This window comes from Salmo trutta, chromosome 36 (genome assembly GCF_901001165.1).
Source record: "Salmo trutta chromosome 36, fSalTru1.1, whole genome shotgun sequence".
In the NCBI taxonomy this organism is placed as follows: Eukaryota; Metazoa; Chordata; class Actinopteri; order Salmoniformes; family Salmonidae; genus Salmo; species Salmo trutta.
The window spans coordinates 38401198-38415395 of NC_042992.1; the positions used below are offsets into that span (position 1 = coordinate 38401198).

Consider the following 14198-nt stretch of genomic DNA (forward strand, 5'->3'; position numbering starts at 1 on the left):
TCTGGGTTAGAGAGCCTCGGTGGAGGGCAAAAGCCACGGGAAGTGGGCACTGCCATTTTTCTGCTGCCTTAAAAAAAAAAGAAGAAAGAAAGAAAAAAAAACGTTTTGATAGCTGACCAAGCACACATTTTATTCAGGAAATGTACCTTTTCTATTTGGATTGCAGTGTTTTAGATGATATTACCACTGACTCGCGCCCAAAGACGGAAAAGGGGAATTGATGGTTGTGTGGGGAGTGTAAGGCATGGAGTGTGTAAGATTTCTTCTCTTGACTCAGGTGTCAGTGTTCTCCACCAGCCAACGCCTCCGCTGAGATCTTACAGACGTGGAACCGGACAGGACACACACCAGACGCTATCTCCTGGAACAGCCTCAACGTATCGGTCAGTCAGAGGACAGACACACACACACACACACACACACACACACACACACACACAGCAAAAACATCTGTTGAGCCTGTGTATTTCTCTGACCCTTTACACTCTTGGCCAGATGTGTAACCTGCTCCATGGAGAGTTTTCTGGTCCTGCCTGTGGTCACCACGGCCCCTACATCCCAGATGTCCTCTTCTGGTCCATCATCCTCTTCTTCACCACCTTCTTCCTCTCCTCCTTCCTCAAGGAGATCAAGACCGAGCGATACTTCCCTACAAAGGTGTGTTATTCACTTGCGGTCAGGGCGTACAGCTAGTGTGTGTGTGTGTGTGTGTGTGTGTGTGTGTGTGTGTGTGTGTGTGTGTGTGTGTGTGTGTTCCTCTAAAAGTTTATTGTGCTGCAACAACATTCACAGTTAATTTCAAGGTCATCACATTCTTCCCACACAATATGTCTCACGCTTTGCTGTTACTGTTAGCTACTGTGTGTGGGTGTTCCCACTGAGTGAATTATAATGGTTTTGTTGTTTACACATTACCATGTTTATGTAATGCCGTTATTATGGGTTGTGCAGGTACGCTCCACCATCAGTGACTTTGCTGTGTTTCTGACCATTATGATCATGGTGCTGGTGGACTATCTGATGGGCATCCCCTCTCCTAAACTCAACGTACCCGACCGCTTTGAGGTAGGACTCTTCTGATATTGTATCTCTGCGTAGGCGTTCAAAAGACGCCGTACTGCCATATGGCGTACTGATCATATCAACATGTCATGTGATACTGATGACAGCAATGATATCTATCCTGGGCTGATACTTGAGCCAGTAGTGATCCCAGTAAGCTAATGTGGACACTGACCTTTTCAGATCTGTCTAGGGCAATGGGATGGCTTTCTTTTAGCCTTAGCGTTGACGCTAACTCTCTGCCCTGCTGCAGCCCGACTCCAAGCACCACGGCAGGCTATCCGGTGTAACGCGATAGCTAGCTACTAGCCTTAGCATTATAGCTAAAATCAACCACACACAACCCAGCCACGGACTGTTCGCTCCCCTACCGTCTGGCAGACGTTATCGGAGCATCGGGTCTTGGAACACTAGGCTCAGAGACAGTTTATTTTTTTCTTCACTCACTCAGTCACTCACTCAGTCACTCACTCAGTCACTCAGTTACTCACTCACACAAGCCCACACATATGCAGATACAAACACATATACACACACACACTCCCAGGCACACACACACATTCAAGCCACACACACACACACCACTGCTGTTATTGGACTTCTGTTGAATAATGCACAACACACTTCATATCTCCCTTTCCCGGCACACGTGTAAATATTGTAATGTGCCTTCCTTGTATTTATACCGCTGCTAAATTTGTATTCTATTTTTTTATAGCTTCTATTGAGCTTCTAATCTTTATATACATTTTTATTACTTAATTATTTTCTATTCTTATTGTTGTCGCATTGTCGAGAGGGGAACCTGCAAGCATTTCATTGTACTGTTTACACCATGTGTTCCTGTGCATATGACAAATAAACTTAACTCGAAAACTATAGCAAGTTATTAGCATTAGTTTAAAAGCTATCTCTATGCTCTGGTCTACAGCCTACCTCCAAGCATCGTGGCTGGCTGATCTCCCCGCTGGGCACCAACCCCTGGTGGACCCTGCTGGTGGCGGCGCTGCCCGCTCTACTCTGCACCATCCTCATCTTCATGGACCAGCAGATCACCGCCGTCATCATCAACCGCAAAGAACACAAACTCAAGGTGAGCAAGCGCTGGTTTATGGCATAGACTTCCGTAGTCTACAGACTCCATTTCCATTGTCAAGGTGGGTGGAACAGACACATTTCTTACAATGCTGTTCTGTTTCCTAGTTCTGTCCATTATATGATCGTTCACTGTGTTGAATGTAGCTAGTGTTTCCATGAAGCGTATTCACTGTGTACAATTTGGTGCTCCCAACTATAGTATATTATAATCACTTTTTATCCTCTTCTTCCCCCCCCCTCTTCTCCATCATGTAGAAAGGCTGTGGCTACCATCTGGACCTGCTGGTGGTGGCGGTAATGCTGGGGGTTTGCTCCATCATGGGCCTGCCCTGGTTCGTAGCCGCCACCGTGCTCTCCATCTCCCACGTCAACAGCCTCAAGGTTGGCAGCCTGCTGCAGTCTTTGTTTATTCGTTATAGGTCAGCGGTGTAAAACGCAATTCCTGGAGGGCAGAGTGTCTGCGTTTTTTGTTGTTGTTGCTCCTCCCTTGTACTTCATTGATCAGTTAAGGCCATCAATTAGTTAGGGACTGCTCTCACCTGGTTGTCTAGGGCTTAACTGGACACGTTGAAAGGAAATGACAAGAACCAGCAGACATTCGGCCCTCGAGGTATTAAGTTTGACATCTCTGTTGTAAGTGATTAGTTGTGGGTTGGGTTTTTGTTTGAAAAATAATGTGTTTCTCTGAGTATATAACAGATATTCATCTAATGCAATCTAATCAAATGTAAAGGTGGAGTCGGGCTGCTCGGCGCCAGGAGAACAGCCCAAGTTCCTGGGCATCAGAGAGCAGAGGGTCACCGGCTTCATGATCTTTGTCCTCATGGGCTGCTCCGTCTTCATGACCTCCGCACTCAAGGTGACAGCTCTTTGGGTTTTAGAAAAGTGTTCTAAAAAATCTGATGGGTCATTAATATAAGACAATGGGCGCTGGACCCCTAATGCAATGTGAATGATAAGCATTTTGACTCACAGGCTTCCCTGTGGCTCAGTTGGTAGAGCATGGTGTGTGCAACGCCAGGGTTGTTGGTTCGATTCCCACCGGGGGCCAGTACAAAAATATATATATATAATAAATTCATGATTTAAAATGTATGCATTAACTACTGTAAGTCGCTCTGGATAAGAGCGTCTGCAAAAATGTAAATGTTATGTGTTCACCTTACAGTTGACATGGATGATTTTTTAAAAGGCGCTTGAAATTATTATTATTATATACTGTATGTTCAACTTTTCTCCCCCAACCTCCAGTTCATTCCTATGCCAGTGCTGTACGGGGTCTTCCTCTACATGGGAGCCTCTTCACTCAAAGGCATTCAGGTGAGATTATATTCAATGATTAGTTGAAGATATGATCATAGATTTGGATCTTTAACAGTAAAGCAATGCCTTGTCTGTAATGATGAGCTTACTCTTTTGTAATGAAACTCCCTTTGATCAAGAAAACATGTCATTGCATTTGAACTCTTTCATTTCAAATGTGTCTCCTGACAAAAATGTGATGTGGATGATGAATGGTGCTCAGTACAATGTTCACATCTCTCTCTCCCTCTCTCTCTCTCTCTCTCTCTCTCTTAGTTCTTTGACCGTATCAAGTTGTTTGGTATGCCAGCCAAGCACCAGCCGGACCTGATCTACCTGCGCTACGTTCCCCTGTGGAAGGTCCATGTGTTCACCCTGGTGCAGCTCACCTGCCTCATACTGCTGTGGGTCATCAAGGCCTCCGCAGCCGCTGTCGTTTTCCCCATGATGGTAATACCCATAGAGAGAAATGTTTTATAGTAGTACTGCCATCAATCTATCTCTTCATGGTTAATATCACTCTCCACATTTACAAACTGGAGAAATGTGATATCTTGTCTACCAACAAGGGTGTTTGTAAACATGAAAATATCTAAAACCGTGTGTATGGGTCTGTGTAGTTCGTTTGCTTCCTCTCTCCCTCTTAAAATATCCTGCTTTTGCTTAAAGGTGCTGGCCCTCGTCTTCATTCGGAAGCTTCTCGACTTTTTCTTTACCAAGAGGGAGCTCAGCTATCTGGACGACTTGATGCCCGAGAGCAAGAAGAAGAAAGAGGATGACAAGAAGAAGAAGGAGAGGGAGAAACGGGTAACACACAGTGTAACACACACTTTAAAGCCATTAGTTCCCCCGACAACCATCACCGTCTAGCACGCTAACATGACTTGGCCCCACAGAGATCGAACTAGATCGGGCAAAGCCGCTCAGACGATGTCAATTTGACTGCACTCTCATGGGTACATACGATTGTAATTCTCCGCTTGTCCCCTTGGTCCCAGGAGGCCCAGGCTTTATTGCTCGTAGAACAGGTGGGCGTGAATTCTGTGAAGGTCCATTATGACGGTGGGAACCTGCTCAAGATCCCAGTCAAAACGTTCTCAGGGAGGTGAGTGCCGCCCACCATGCAACAGGAGTACAATACAAAACATTACACTGGATAGATAAATGAAGGGCACGCTTTTCTTTGGCTTTATCTTTGTATGATTTGATGATATCATTTTATTATGGTATAAAACAACAACAACAAATCTCCATCTCTACATTCTTGGTATTGCAACGTAAAGGTAACAGTGGTGATGTTAGTTATGTAACGTGTTTATCTTGAACAGATCGTACAGAATAACCGTTCATACCCTCCCAATGGATGAAGAGGTGGTAGGGGTGGGTGTCCGATATAGCCAGCCCACGTGCTGAGTTTTAACCCTACTCAGTAATATACAGTAACATCAGTGAGCGCATGGCCAAAATCGTAACTTGGCTATTTACTATACCTGTAGATGATGCCTTTTTATTGTGTTTTGGGGGGGGGGGGGGGGGGGGGGGTTGTTATGATGATACATACTGCTCTGTAGTATCATGGCAAGGTAAAAAGGCTCTAAAACCATGTGAATACTAATGACTAATGTACACATTGATTACATAGAGAACTCACCCCAGACAACCATCCAAGAGTCACAATTGCCTCCAAAGCGATTGTTACATATTTTTAGTGCAAGATACAATGACAGAGAAACGCTTTGACCGAGAACTGGTGGCAAGTAGCCCTGTGTGCTTCAATTTTTTGTTTGTTTACCTTATCCATATGCATGCATGTCTGTCTCCCCTCCCTTGTTCTGTCTTGTTCCTCGCTGCATGTAGCTCATGTGACCTCAGCAATGTTAATATCTCTGAGGAAATGGCCAAAAGCGGGGCATGCAAAGCAGTGGCGTTGAGCGCCGACTTCGGCCCATCTATGAAGCGTAGCCAAAGGTAGCTATGCCGACGACGACTCGCCTTTAGCTGTCACCCCTCTTTGTCCTGAAAATGGAGGAGCCTTTTTCCAGGCACACCTCAGGTCTACTGAAATCTCATCAAGACAAGATCACATTGATAACTTACCCCTTGTAGATCATATAATTCTATTATATTCTGTGACTATTCTAATGTACAGTAACGAATCTAATATAACTAAATAATCGACTTAATTCTGTGACTATCCCATGAATGAATAGGTATGATAAGGACAATCTATCCATTCGTATGTAATGAGAGTATTAAGATCTTGCTTTTGCTGTGTCATAACTTGCATAATTTTCATTTGCATGTATGTTGTGAGATCTGAATTGTGTGTGGATTTTTCCATAAAACTAGAACACATTCTATTTTCCTGAATATTGTATTTGCCTACAGATATGTTTGCCTACAATATATAAAAGCAAAGCGTTGAAGAGGCTTTGCCCTGAGGACCTAACTGGGTGCTGCCACATTTTATCCTTCCGTCCCAATTATAATGGTTAAGAACAACATACTTTAACACGTGAGCCCGCCATCTTTAAGTCTAGGGTGTGAACAACCGTGTATTCTTAGAGCATGGTATGAGCTTTGAGTTTAATTTTAGCATCGCCGTCTGACACTTTCACAGACAGCATTGCACTTACATCAGAAACACATTTCCTGCTCATCCTTGACACATTGATATCCTGGCCCAGCACGGCACAACCAGCCCATTGATGCTTCTCTTCACATCTGTTTCCCTCCCTTGTCTCTGGCAGCCAGGAGAAGGTAGCCTGTGTTAGAGTCAACATGGACACTACCGAGGCAGGAGGAGAGAGTTCAGCCTTAGAGACTGCCTTGTGATGGAGGAGACCTTGTCCTACCCCCCACCTAACACCACAGAGGGCCACCCTGGTACAGTGAGCAAGCTAAGGACTTGAGCAGAGCAATCAGACTGGTCTCTGGAAAATAAGCCCCTTTTGTGGGTCTGCTGGGTCAACAGTTGAGCTCCAGTGACCTCCAGTGGTCCAGTGTAGCTATGGGGGTCTTGAGGCCCCCCCAGTGCACAGAGGACTGACTGCCCTGCAGTGGCGAGCACATTGCCGGGACATGAATGAACCAGACTCACACTGCCTATCGAAAACCCCATGTCAACCAATCATTTCCCACCCACTGCCACCGTTGCCAAAGGATGGGGCCACCACCATCACACATATGCGGAATCTTCTTCAATTGTTGTGTATGCGTAAATTTACTTAATTGTATTATATAAGGTATATTTTCTCATGTACATTTTAAGTTATATTTTATTACCAATTAAGAGAAACACATTTGCATCCTGTTTTTTTTGGCACACGTCATGTGTGAGCTATTCTGGTCTGTCGAAAAAAAAAAAAATAATATATATATCCTTTCCACAATGTACTAAACACATGTCAGTCAAGCCATGATGATTCAAGTTGTTATTGCTGTGATTTCATCAGTGCAAACTGGTTACATCATGACTAGACACTGGTCATCTAAATCTAAACTGTTGCAAACCAAAAGAAGAATGTAGACATTCAGACGCCTATACCCCATAATCTTTCTTGCTTGTGAAACATTGACAAAGGTTGGAGTGGCAACATCTTTTCACTGCCCCTGTACTGTATCTGTACTGTATACTCTGCAAGTTACATTCTCAGTATTGGTATTGCTGCTCAGATCAAGTTGTTCAACTGAGAATATGTTTTTTGTAAGTATATGTCATTGTTATGCTGTTTTAGTGGAATGGTGTGCTTTCTGTTGTATGTTTTAATGAAACATTTTCTGAAATACTAATTTAAGGTTAAGAAAGTGATGGGATGAATACTACAATAAGCACTTTAGATTTGTTTGCCAGTAGGAATTAGTGCACAGGCCTGAATTGAGTAAAAAAAACATTGAATCTGAAGATCCACAGAACTGTTGCTCAAATGTCTCGAAAAAGTTACAACTTTGGAATCAACATGATTTCTGATTGTGGGAAGTTCTTTACACTCATCGCTTGTCTGTCACTATTCGTACAGTATTTCAATATTATAACCTATTTGTGTATTGTTGGATTTATTATTCTTGGGACAATAATTTTTTGATAAACAGGAAAGTGAACAAAAAAGTAATGTGCCGTCAGATTTCTTCTAAAAGCAATGAACAACATTATTCTGTGCAGTCAAATTGTATTCTCACAATATTGTACAATTTATGCTGTACAAGTTTTGATACTTGTGAGTCACAATGTACACCGTATCAGTAAGTTCAATATTGCAGATGTCATTTCAAAAAATGATCTGTAAAATGCAATTATATATTTCTCATTTGCTTAGCACACATGCTCCTGTTTTAGCAATAATAGACGAGTTTTCAGTACAATACAATGTCTGGAGTGATGTTTCTATTGAGCTGTCTAGGGGGAGTTTGTCAAAGCCCATCCACGTTGTGTGTCTCCTCTATTGACTGTTAGTGTGTAGCTGATTATACAGACAATAGCTTACGTGCCTTGTGAATGCTCTTTGTTTGTCTTTTATTCATACTGTAGACGTAGTGTTAATGTTCAGGTAGTACACACACACACACACACACACACACACGGCCCAAAATGCGTAAGAGAGACGAGCAAGCTAGGACGGCATATCGACAGGCTGTTCATATCTGTTGAAACTGAAGTGAAATATGAATGCGGTAGTGCTCTGAATGTCCTCAACCCAACCCGACAACTAACCTGATGTATTACATGACATTAGTACTTCATCATACTCATTTTTGTCAATAATGTACTGTATGTGTTTGTATGTCACAGATGTAGTGTTTGTTCACGAATGGTATGCAGTCATTGTTTTACATGCAATATCAGTGAATGTGCACAGAATTATTGTAACTTCAATATCACTAATGAAAATTACAGAAATCGAATGCATTTTGCCAAACACATTTCTTTTAACAAAAATGTAAATGTGCATTGTTGCAATTTTTGTTTGAACACAATTCTGGTAAAATGTTGGCTATTTTAAGTCATTACAAATGTTGTTTTGGTATTTGTAATACTATATGTATGCAGTAGGTACAATTCATTGCGGAACACAAATGGTATTGCAGTGCAATGGATTCCATCTGTATTATATGATCTTTACCATAAATAATATATGGCTCTGATCTGTACCATAGAAACAGGGTATTCTTTAGGACCATGTATTACACTGACCTCACAACTGCTGTCAGTCAAGCACAGAACATTCTCCTGTAATATGTTGTTGAATACGATAAGAACATGTAGGGTGGAAACTATTTTTTGTAAGTGTTGATGGAAAGCAATTAAAAGTAAATGAAATGTCTATTGTTCCTCTCTGCATATTTAAGCCAAGCGCAAAGCACACCATCAGTACAATACCTACGGTGAATCCCATACCCCTACCAACTCTCTCGGAGGGCTCTCATTTGTCACGTGTTGCTGACGAAACTCGCAGGGTGACTTCAGGAGAGGCGAAGGGATCAAATAAACCCATCAACTCCAGGACACACCCTTGACTTGAATGATGCAATTCATGTTCGACATTTAAATAATACAACAAGCATGACATTCAAATGAAATAATTCCCCCTGACGTTTTACACGATAAAAACCTTGGTAACAGTTAAACATTTAATGTGGGAAGTATTTCAGATGTAACCTGTCATGTCTCGAAATCAGACACAAATAACTACAGGTGACTCATAATTAGGAAAGCCTCCATTCATTTGTGTTAAATTGCGCAAACGTAAAAATAATGCAGTGCGTTATGGGATACCACTTCGCTCTGAAGCCGCAGTGGTGGAAAAAGTATCCAATTGTCATACTTGAGTAAAACTAAAGATACTTTAATAGAAAATGACTCAAGGTAAAGTGAGTCAACCAGTAAAATACTGCTTGAAGTATTTGGTTTTAATTATACTTAAGTATATTTTATCAATTACATTTACTTTGGATACTTAATTAACAAAAGTAAAAGTATAAATCATTTTGAATTCCTAATATTAAGCAAATCAAGACAGCATCATTTTCTTGTTTTTATTTATTTACAGATAGACAGGAGCACCCTCCAATGCTCAGCCATAATTTACAAACAAAGCATATGTTTAGTGAGTCCACCAGATCAGAGGCTGTAGGGGTGACCTGGGATGTTCTTTTGATAAGTCTGTGAATTAGAAAATGTTATTGTCCTGCTCAGCATTTAAAAATGTAATGAGTACTTTTGGGTGTCAGGGAAAATGTAGGGAGTAAAAAGTACATCATTTTCTTTAGGAATGTAGTGAAGTAAAAGTTGTCTAAAATATAAATAGTAAAGTACAGATACCCCAAAAAACGACTTAATAAGTAGTACTTTCAAGTATTTTTACTTAAGTACTTTACACCACTGGAAGCCAGTGTAGCAGATTCAGTCAAAGTGGCTATCGGAGGGTCCAATTAGCTTCTACACTCCCCATGATTTTCAGTCACTCAGTTTTGGGACACTTGTGCATATGGTGGAGGTGCGCGTGAATGCGAAAATGGAGGGGCGAGGGGAACAGGGTGATTTGGGATTCAGCTAGAGCTTTTTAAACTGTTCAGGAGATAAAGGCATTATTCTGTAGTGTAGAGATTAAAGAAAAACACCAGACTAAAGAAATTGAGATTGAAGGTGAAATTTAACGTGTTTAATGAAAATGATATCCCTATATTAAAAAGGTAATATTTGGCAGCTTTGGGGATTTTCAGCACTTTGTAGACTTTGTTCTCGAACATTGTGGTGAAGTGAGGTTGGGAGTTGATGGACAGGAGGGCACATAGCGACAACTTTCTCATTCTCCTGATCCTCCATGTCCCAGATCCCAGAACTGTGAAGTGTAGTACAGTTAGGTGGGAATCAGTGTGAGAGAACATAGTACAGGGCTTTGTTCATAATGCACCAAATGGAAGAAAATGGACTGAAACGGAGGGAAAGTGACCAATAACAAACTTGTTTTCATTTTCTATTGCAAAACGTATTTGTCACATGCTTCGTAAACTACAGGTGTAGACTAACAGTGAAATGCTTACTTACGGACCCTTCCCAACAATGCAGAGAAAAAATATAGAAATAGAAAAATAATAAGGAATATATATACACAATGAGTAACATATTTTATTTATATACAGTACCAGTCAAAAGTTTGGACAGACCTACTCATTCAAGGGTTTTTCTTTATTTGTACGATTTTCTACATTGTAGAATAATAGGGAAGACATCAAAACTTTGAAATAACACATGGAATCATGTAGTAACCAAAAAAGTGTTAAACAAATCAAAATATATGCTATATTTGAGGTTCTTCAAAGTAGCCACCCTTTGCCTTGATGACAGCGTTGCACACTCTTGGCATTCTCTCAACCAGCTTCATGAGGTAGTCACCTGGAATGCATTTCAATTAACAGGTGTGCCTTCTTAAAAGTTAATTTGTGGAATTTCTGTCCTTCTTAATGCGTTTGAGCCAATCAGTTGTGTTGTGTGTCGTGGAAATACTAATCAATAATGAGGAGAAACAAGGTCACCAATCAGGATATTACTTCATTTAAAACGTATTAATAACATTGATTAATTATTGCAATAATGAAGCTTGTCGACAAACCACCCCTAGATGATTCGTTGAGAGCCCAACGAGCAGATTTGAGCCACAGAATTTTATAGCAAAGTACATCCCCCTGAATGTTCATGACAAACGACAGATGTATGGAATGGGTCACAAGGTTAGGATTCATATGAAAGATACTAATAATTCACGGCAGACAGTAAAGACTGTTCTCATTGTCTAGAAACCAGGGTCTGGCCTCCAAAACAAGGTTACACTCTTAATTATCCATACAGAAGCCATCTACACCCTGGTACCTCCCAGCACCCAAACACCAACTCATGCTATGGAATGCGGTCTTGTTAGGTTTATCACCTCAGGCATCGTAAATCTTCTGTCAGCATTAAGCCGCCAGACGGCCAATCTCAGTTCACACAGACACAATAGAGTTCTAAGAACCCCCTATTCTGTTGCATAAAACCATTTGATGCAATAACAGTATTTATAATGTAACTTGTAATTTTGCTCTCACATGTATCAAGGTAGGGGTGGTATATGGAAGATATCACAATTTGGTAAAAGACAGAGTCCATATTATGGCAAGAACAGCTCAAATAAACAAAGAGAAACGACAGTCCATCCTTACTTTAAGACATGAAGTTCAGTCAATCAGGAAAATGTCCAGAACTTTAAAAGTTTCTTCAAGTGCAGTCGCAGAAACCATCAACCGCTATGATGAAACTAGCTCTCATGAGGACCGCCACAGGAATGGAAGATCTAGAGTTACCTCTGCTGCAGAGGATACGATAATTACAGTTGCCAGCCTAAAAAAATGCAGCCCGAGTAATAGACACATCTCAACATCAACTGTCCAGAGAAAACTGAGTGAATCAGGCCTTCATGGTCAAATTGCTGCAAAGAAACCACTACTAATAGACACTAATAAGAAGAAGAGACTTGCTTGGACCAAGAAACACGAGCAATGGACATTAGACCAGTGGAAATCTGCCCTTTGGTCTGGAGTCCAAATTTGAGATTTTTGGTTCCAACCGCTGTGTCTTTGTGAGACGCAGAGTAGGTGAACGGATGATCTCTGCATGTGTGGTTCGCACCGTGAAGCATGGAGGAGGTATGATGGTGCTTTGCTGGTGACACTGTCTGTGATTTATTTAGAATTCAAGGCACACTTAACCAGCATGAATACCACAGCATTCTGCAGCGATACGCCATCCCATCTGGTTTGCATCTGGAACTATCATTTCTATTTCAAAACAACAATAACCCAACACACCTCCAGGCTGTCTAAGGGCTATTTGACCAAGGAGTGTGATGGAGTGCTGCATCAAGATGGCCTGGCCTCCACAATCACCCGACCTCAACCCAATTGAGATGGTTTGGGATGAGTTGGACCGCAGAGTGAAGGAAAAGCAGCCAACAAGTGCTCAGCATATGTGGGAACTCCTTCAAGACTGTTGGAAAAGCACTCCAGGTGAAGCTGGTTGAGAGAATGCCAAGAGTGTGCAAAGCTGTCATCAAGGCAAATGGTGGCTACTTTGAAGAATCTAAAATATATTTCGATTTGTTTAACACTTTTTTTGGTTACTACATGATTCCATATGTGTTATTTCATAGTTTTGATGTCTTCACTATTATTCTACAATGTAGAAAATAGTGAATAATAGTAAAAATAAAGAAAAACCCTTGAATGAGTAGGTGTGTCCAAACTTTTGACTGGTACTGTATATATATATATTTTTAGGGGGTGGGTCAGCTTTAATATTTCAGATCGATTGTGGCTTCCATCAATGTAATTGTCTGCATCATTTCCAATACCACATATACTGTATATTTTTTGTAAATATATACACTATACAGTATATATATCAGTATGTGGATTCGGCTACTTCAGCCAAACCCGTTGATGACAGGTGTGTAAAATTTAGCACACAGCCATGCACTCTCCATAGACAAACATTGGCAGTAGAATGGTCTGGCAGCGTAGCCTAGTGGTTAGAGCGTTGGACTAGTAACTGAAAGGTTGGTTGCAAGTTCGAATCCCCGAGCTGACAAGGTACAAATCTGTCATTCTGCCTCTGAACAAGGGAGTTAACCCACTGTTCCTAGGCCGTCATTGAAAATAAGAATTTGTACTTAACTGACTTGCCTAGTTAAATAAAAAGGTAAAAAAAATATATATTAATTAAAAAATGGTCTTAATGAAGAGCTCAGTGACATTCAACGTGGCACTGTTAGTTTGACAAATGTCTGCCCTGCTAGAACTGCCCCAGTCAACTGTAAGTGCTGTTATTGTGAAGTGGAAATGTCTAGGAGCAACAACAGCTCAGCCAGGAAGTGGTAGGCCACACACGCAGAATGGGACAGATGAGTGCTGATGCGCATAGCGTGTAAAAATCTGTCCTCGGTTGCAACACTCACTACCTAGTTCCAAACTGCCTCTGGAAGCAACATCAGCACAAGAACTGTTCGTTGGGAGCTTCATGAAATGGGTGTTCATGGCCGAGCAGCTGCACACAAGCCTAAGATCACAATGCCAGGTATCGGCTGGAGTGGTGTAAAGCTCGCTGCCATTGGACTCTGGGGCAATGGAAACGCGTTCTCTGGCGTGATGATCATCTGGCAGTCCGACGAACTAATCTGGGTTTGGTGGATGCCAGGAGAACTTTAACTGCCCCAATGCATAGTGCCAACTGTAAGGTTTGGTGGAGGAGGAATAATGGTCTGGGGCTGTTTTTCATGGTTCGGGCTAGGCCCATTACTTCCAGTGAAGGGAAATCTTAATGCTACATCATACAATGACATTCTAGACCAGTGGTTCCCAAACTTTTTATAGTCCCAAACATTCAACCTCCAGCTGCGTACCCCCTCTAGCACCTGGGTCAGCACACTCTCAAATGTTGTTTTTTGCCATCATTGTAAGCCTGCAACACACACACTTCCGATACACTTATTAAACATAAGAATGAGTGTGAGTTTTTGTCACAACCCGGCTCGTGGGAAGTGACAAAGAGCTCTTATAGGACCAGGGCACAAATAATAATAATCAATAATTTTGCTCTTAACCATCTTACATAAAACCTTATTTGTTCATCAAAAATTGTGAATAACTCACCACAGGTTAATAAGGTTGTGCTTGAAAGGATGCACATGACTGCAATGCTGGGTTGT

The 14198-nt window shown here is 41.5% G+C and overlaps 1 protein-coding gene across 6 annotated transcripts in view; it reads left to right on the plus strand.

The window, feature by feature from the left end:
• Positions 1-8783, plus strand: part of LOC115176042 (sodium bicarbonate cotransporter 3) — a 67740-nt gene extending 58957 nt beyond the window's left edge. For 5 of the 6 annotated variants that reach the window (XM_029735782.1, XM_029735785.1, XM_029735787.1 and 2 more), the window contains 12 exons: positions 278-383; positions 496-657; positions 952-1065; positions 1994-2155; positions 2416-2541; positions 2894-3019; positions 3412-3480; positions 3739-3912; positions 4132-4269; positions 4461-4567; positions 5320-5430; positions 6213-8783. In XM_029735782.1, the coding sequence (XP_029591642.1) occupies positions 278-383; positions 496-657; positions 952-1065; positions 1994-2155; positions 2416-2541; positions 2894-3019; positions 3412-3480; positions 3739-3912; positions 4132-4269; positions 4461-4567; positions 5320-5430; positions 6213-6297 (1480 nt within the window). In that variant the 3' untranslated portion in view covers positions 6298-8783. The remainder of the gene's footprint in view (positions 1-277; positions 384-495; positions 658-951; positions 1066-1993; positions 2156-2415; positions 2542-2893; positions 3020-3411; positions 3481-3738; positions 3913-4131; positions 4270-4460; positions 4568-5319; positions 5431-6212) is intronic. The other variant, XM_029735786.1, reaches the window with a different exon arrangement.
• The last annotated feature ends 5415 nt before the right edge of the window (positions 8784-14198 follow it).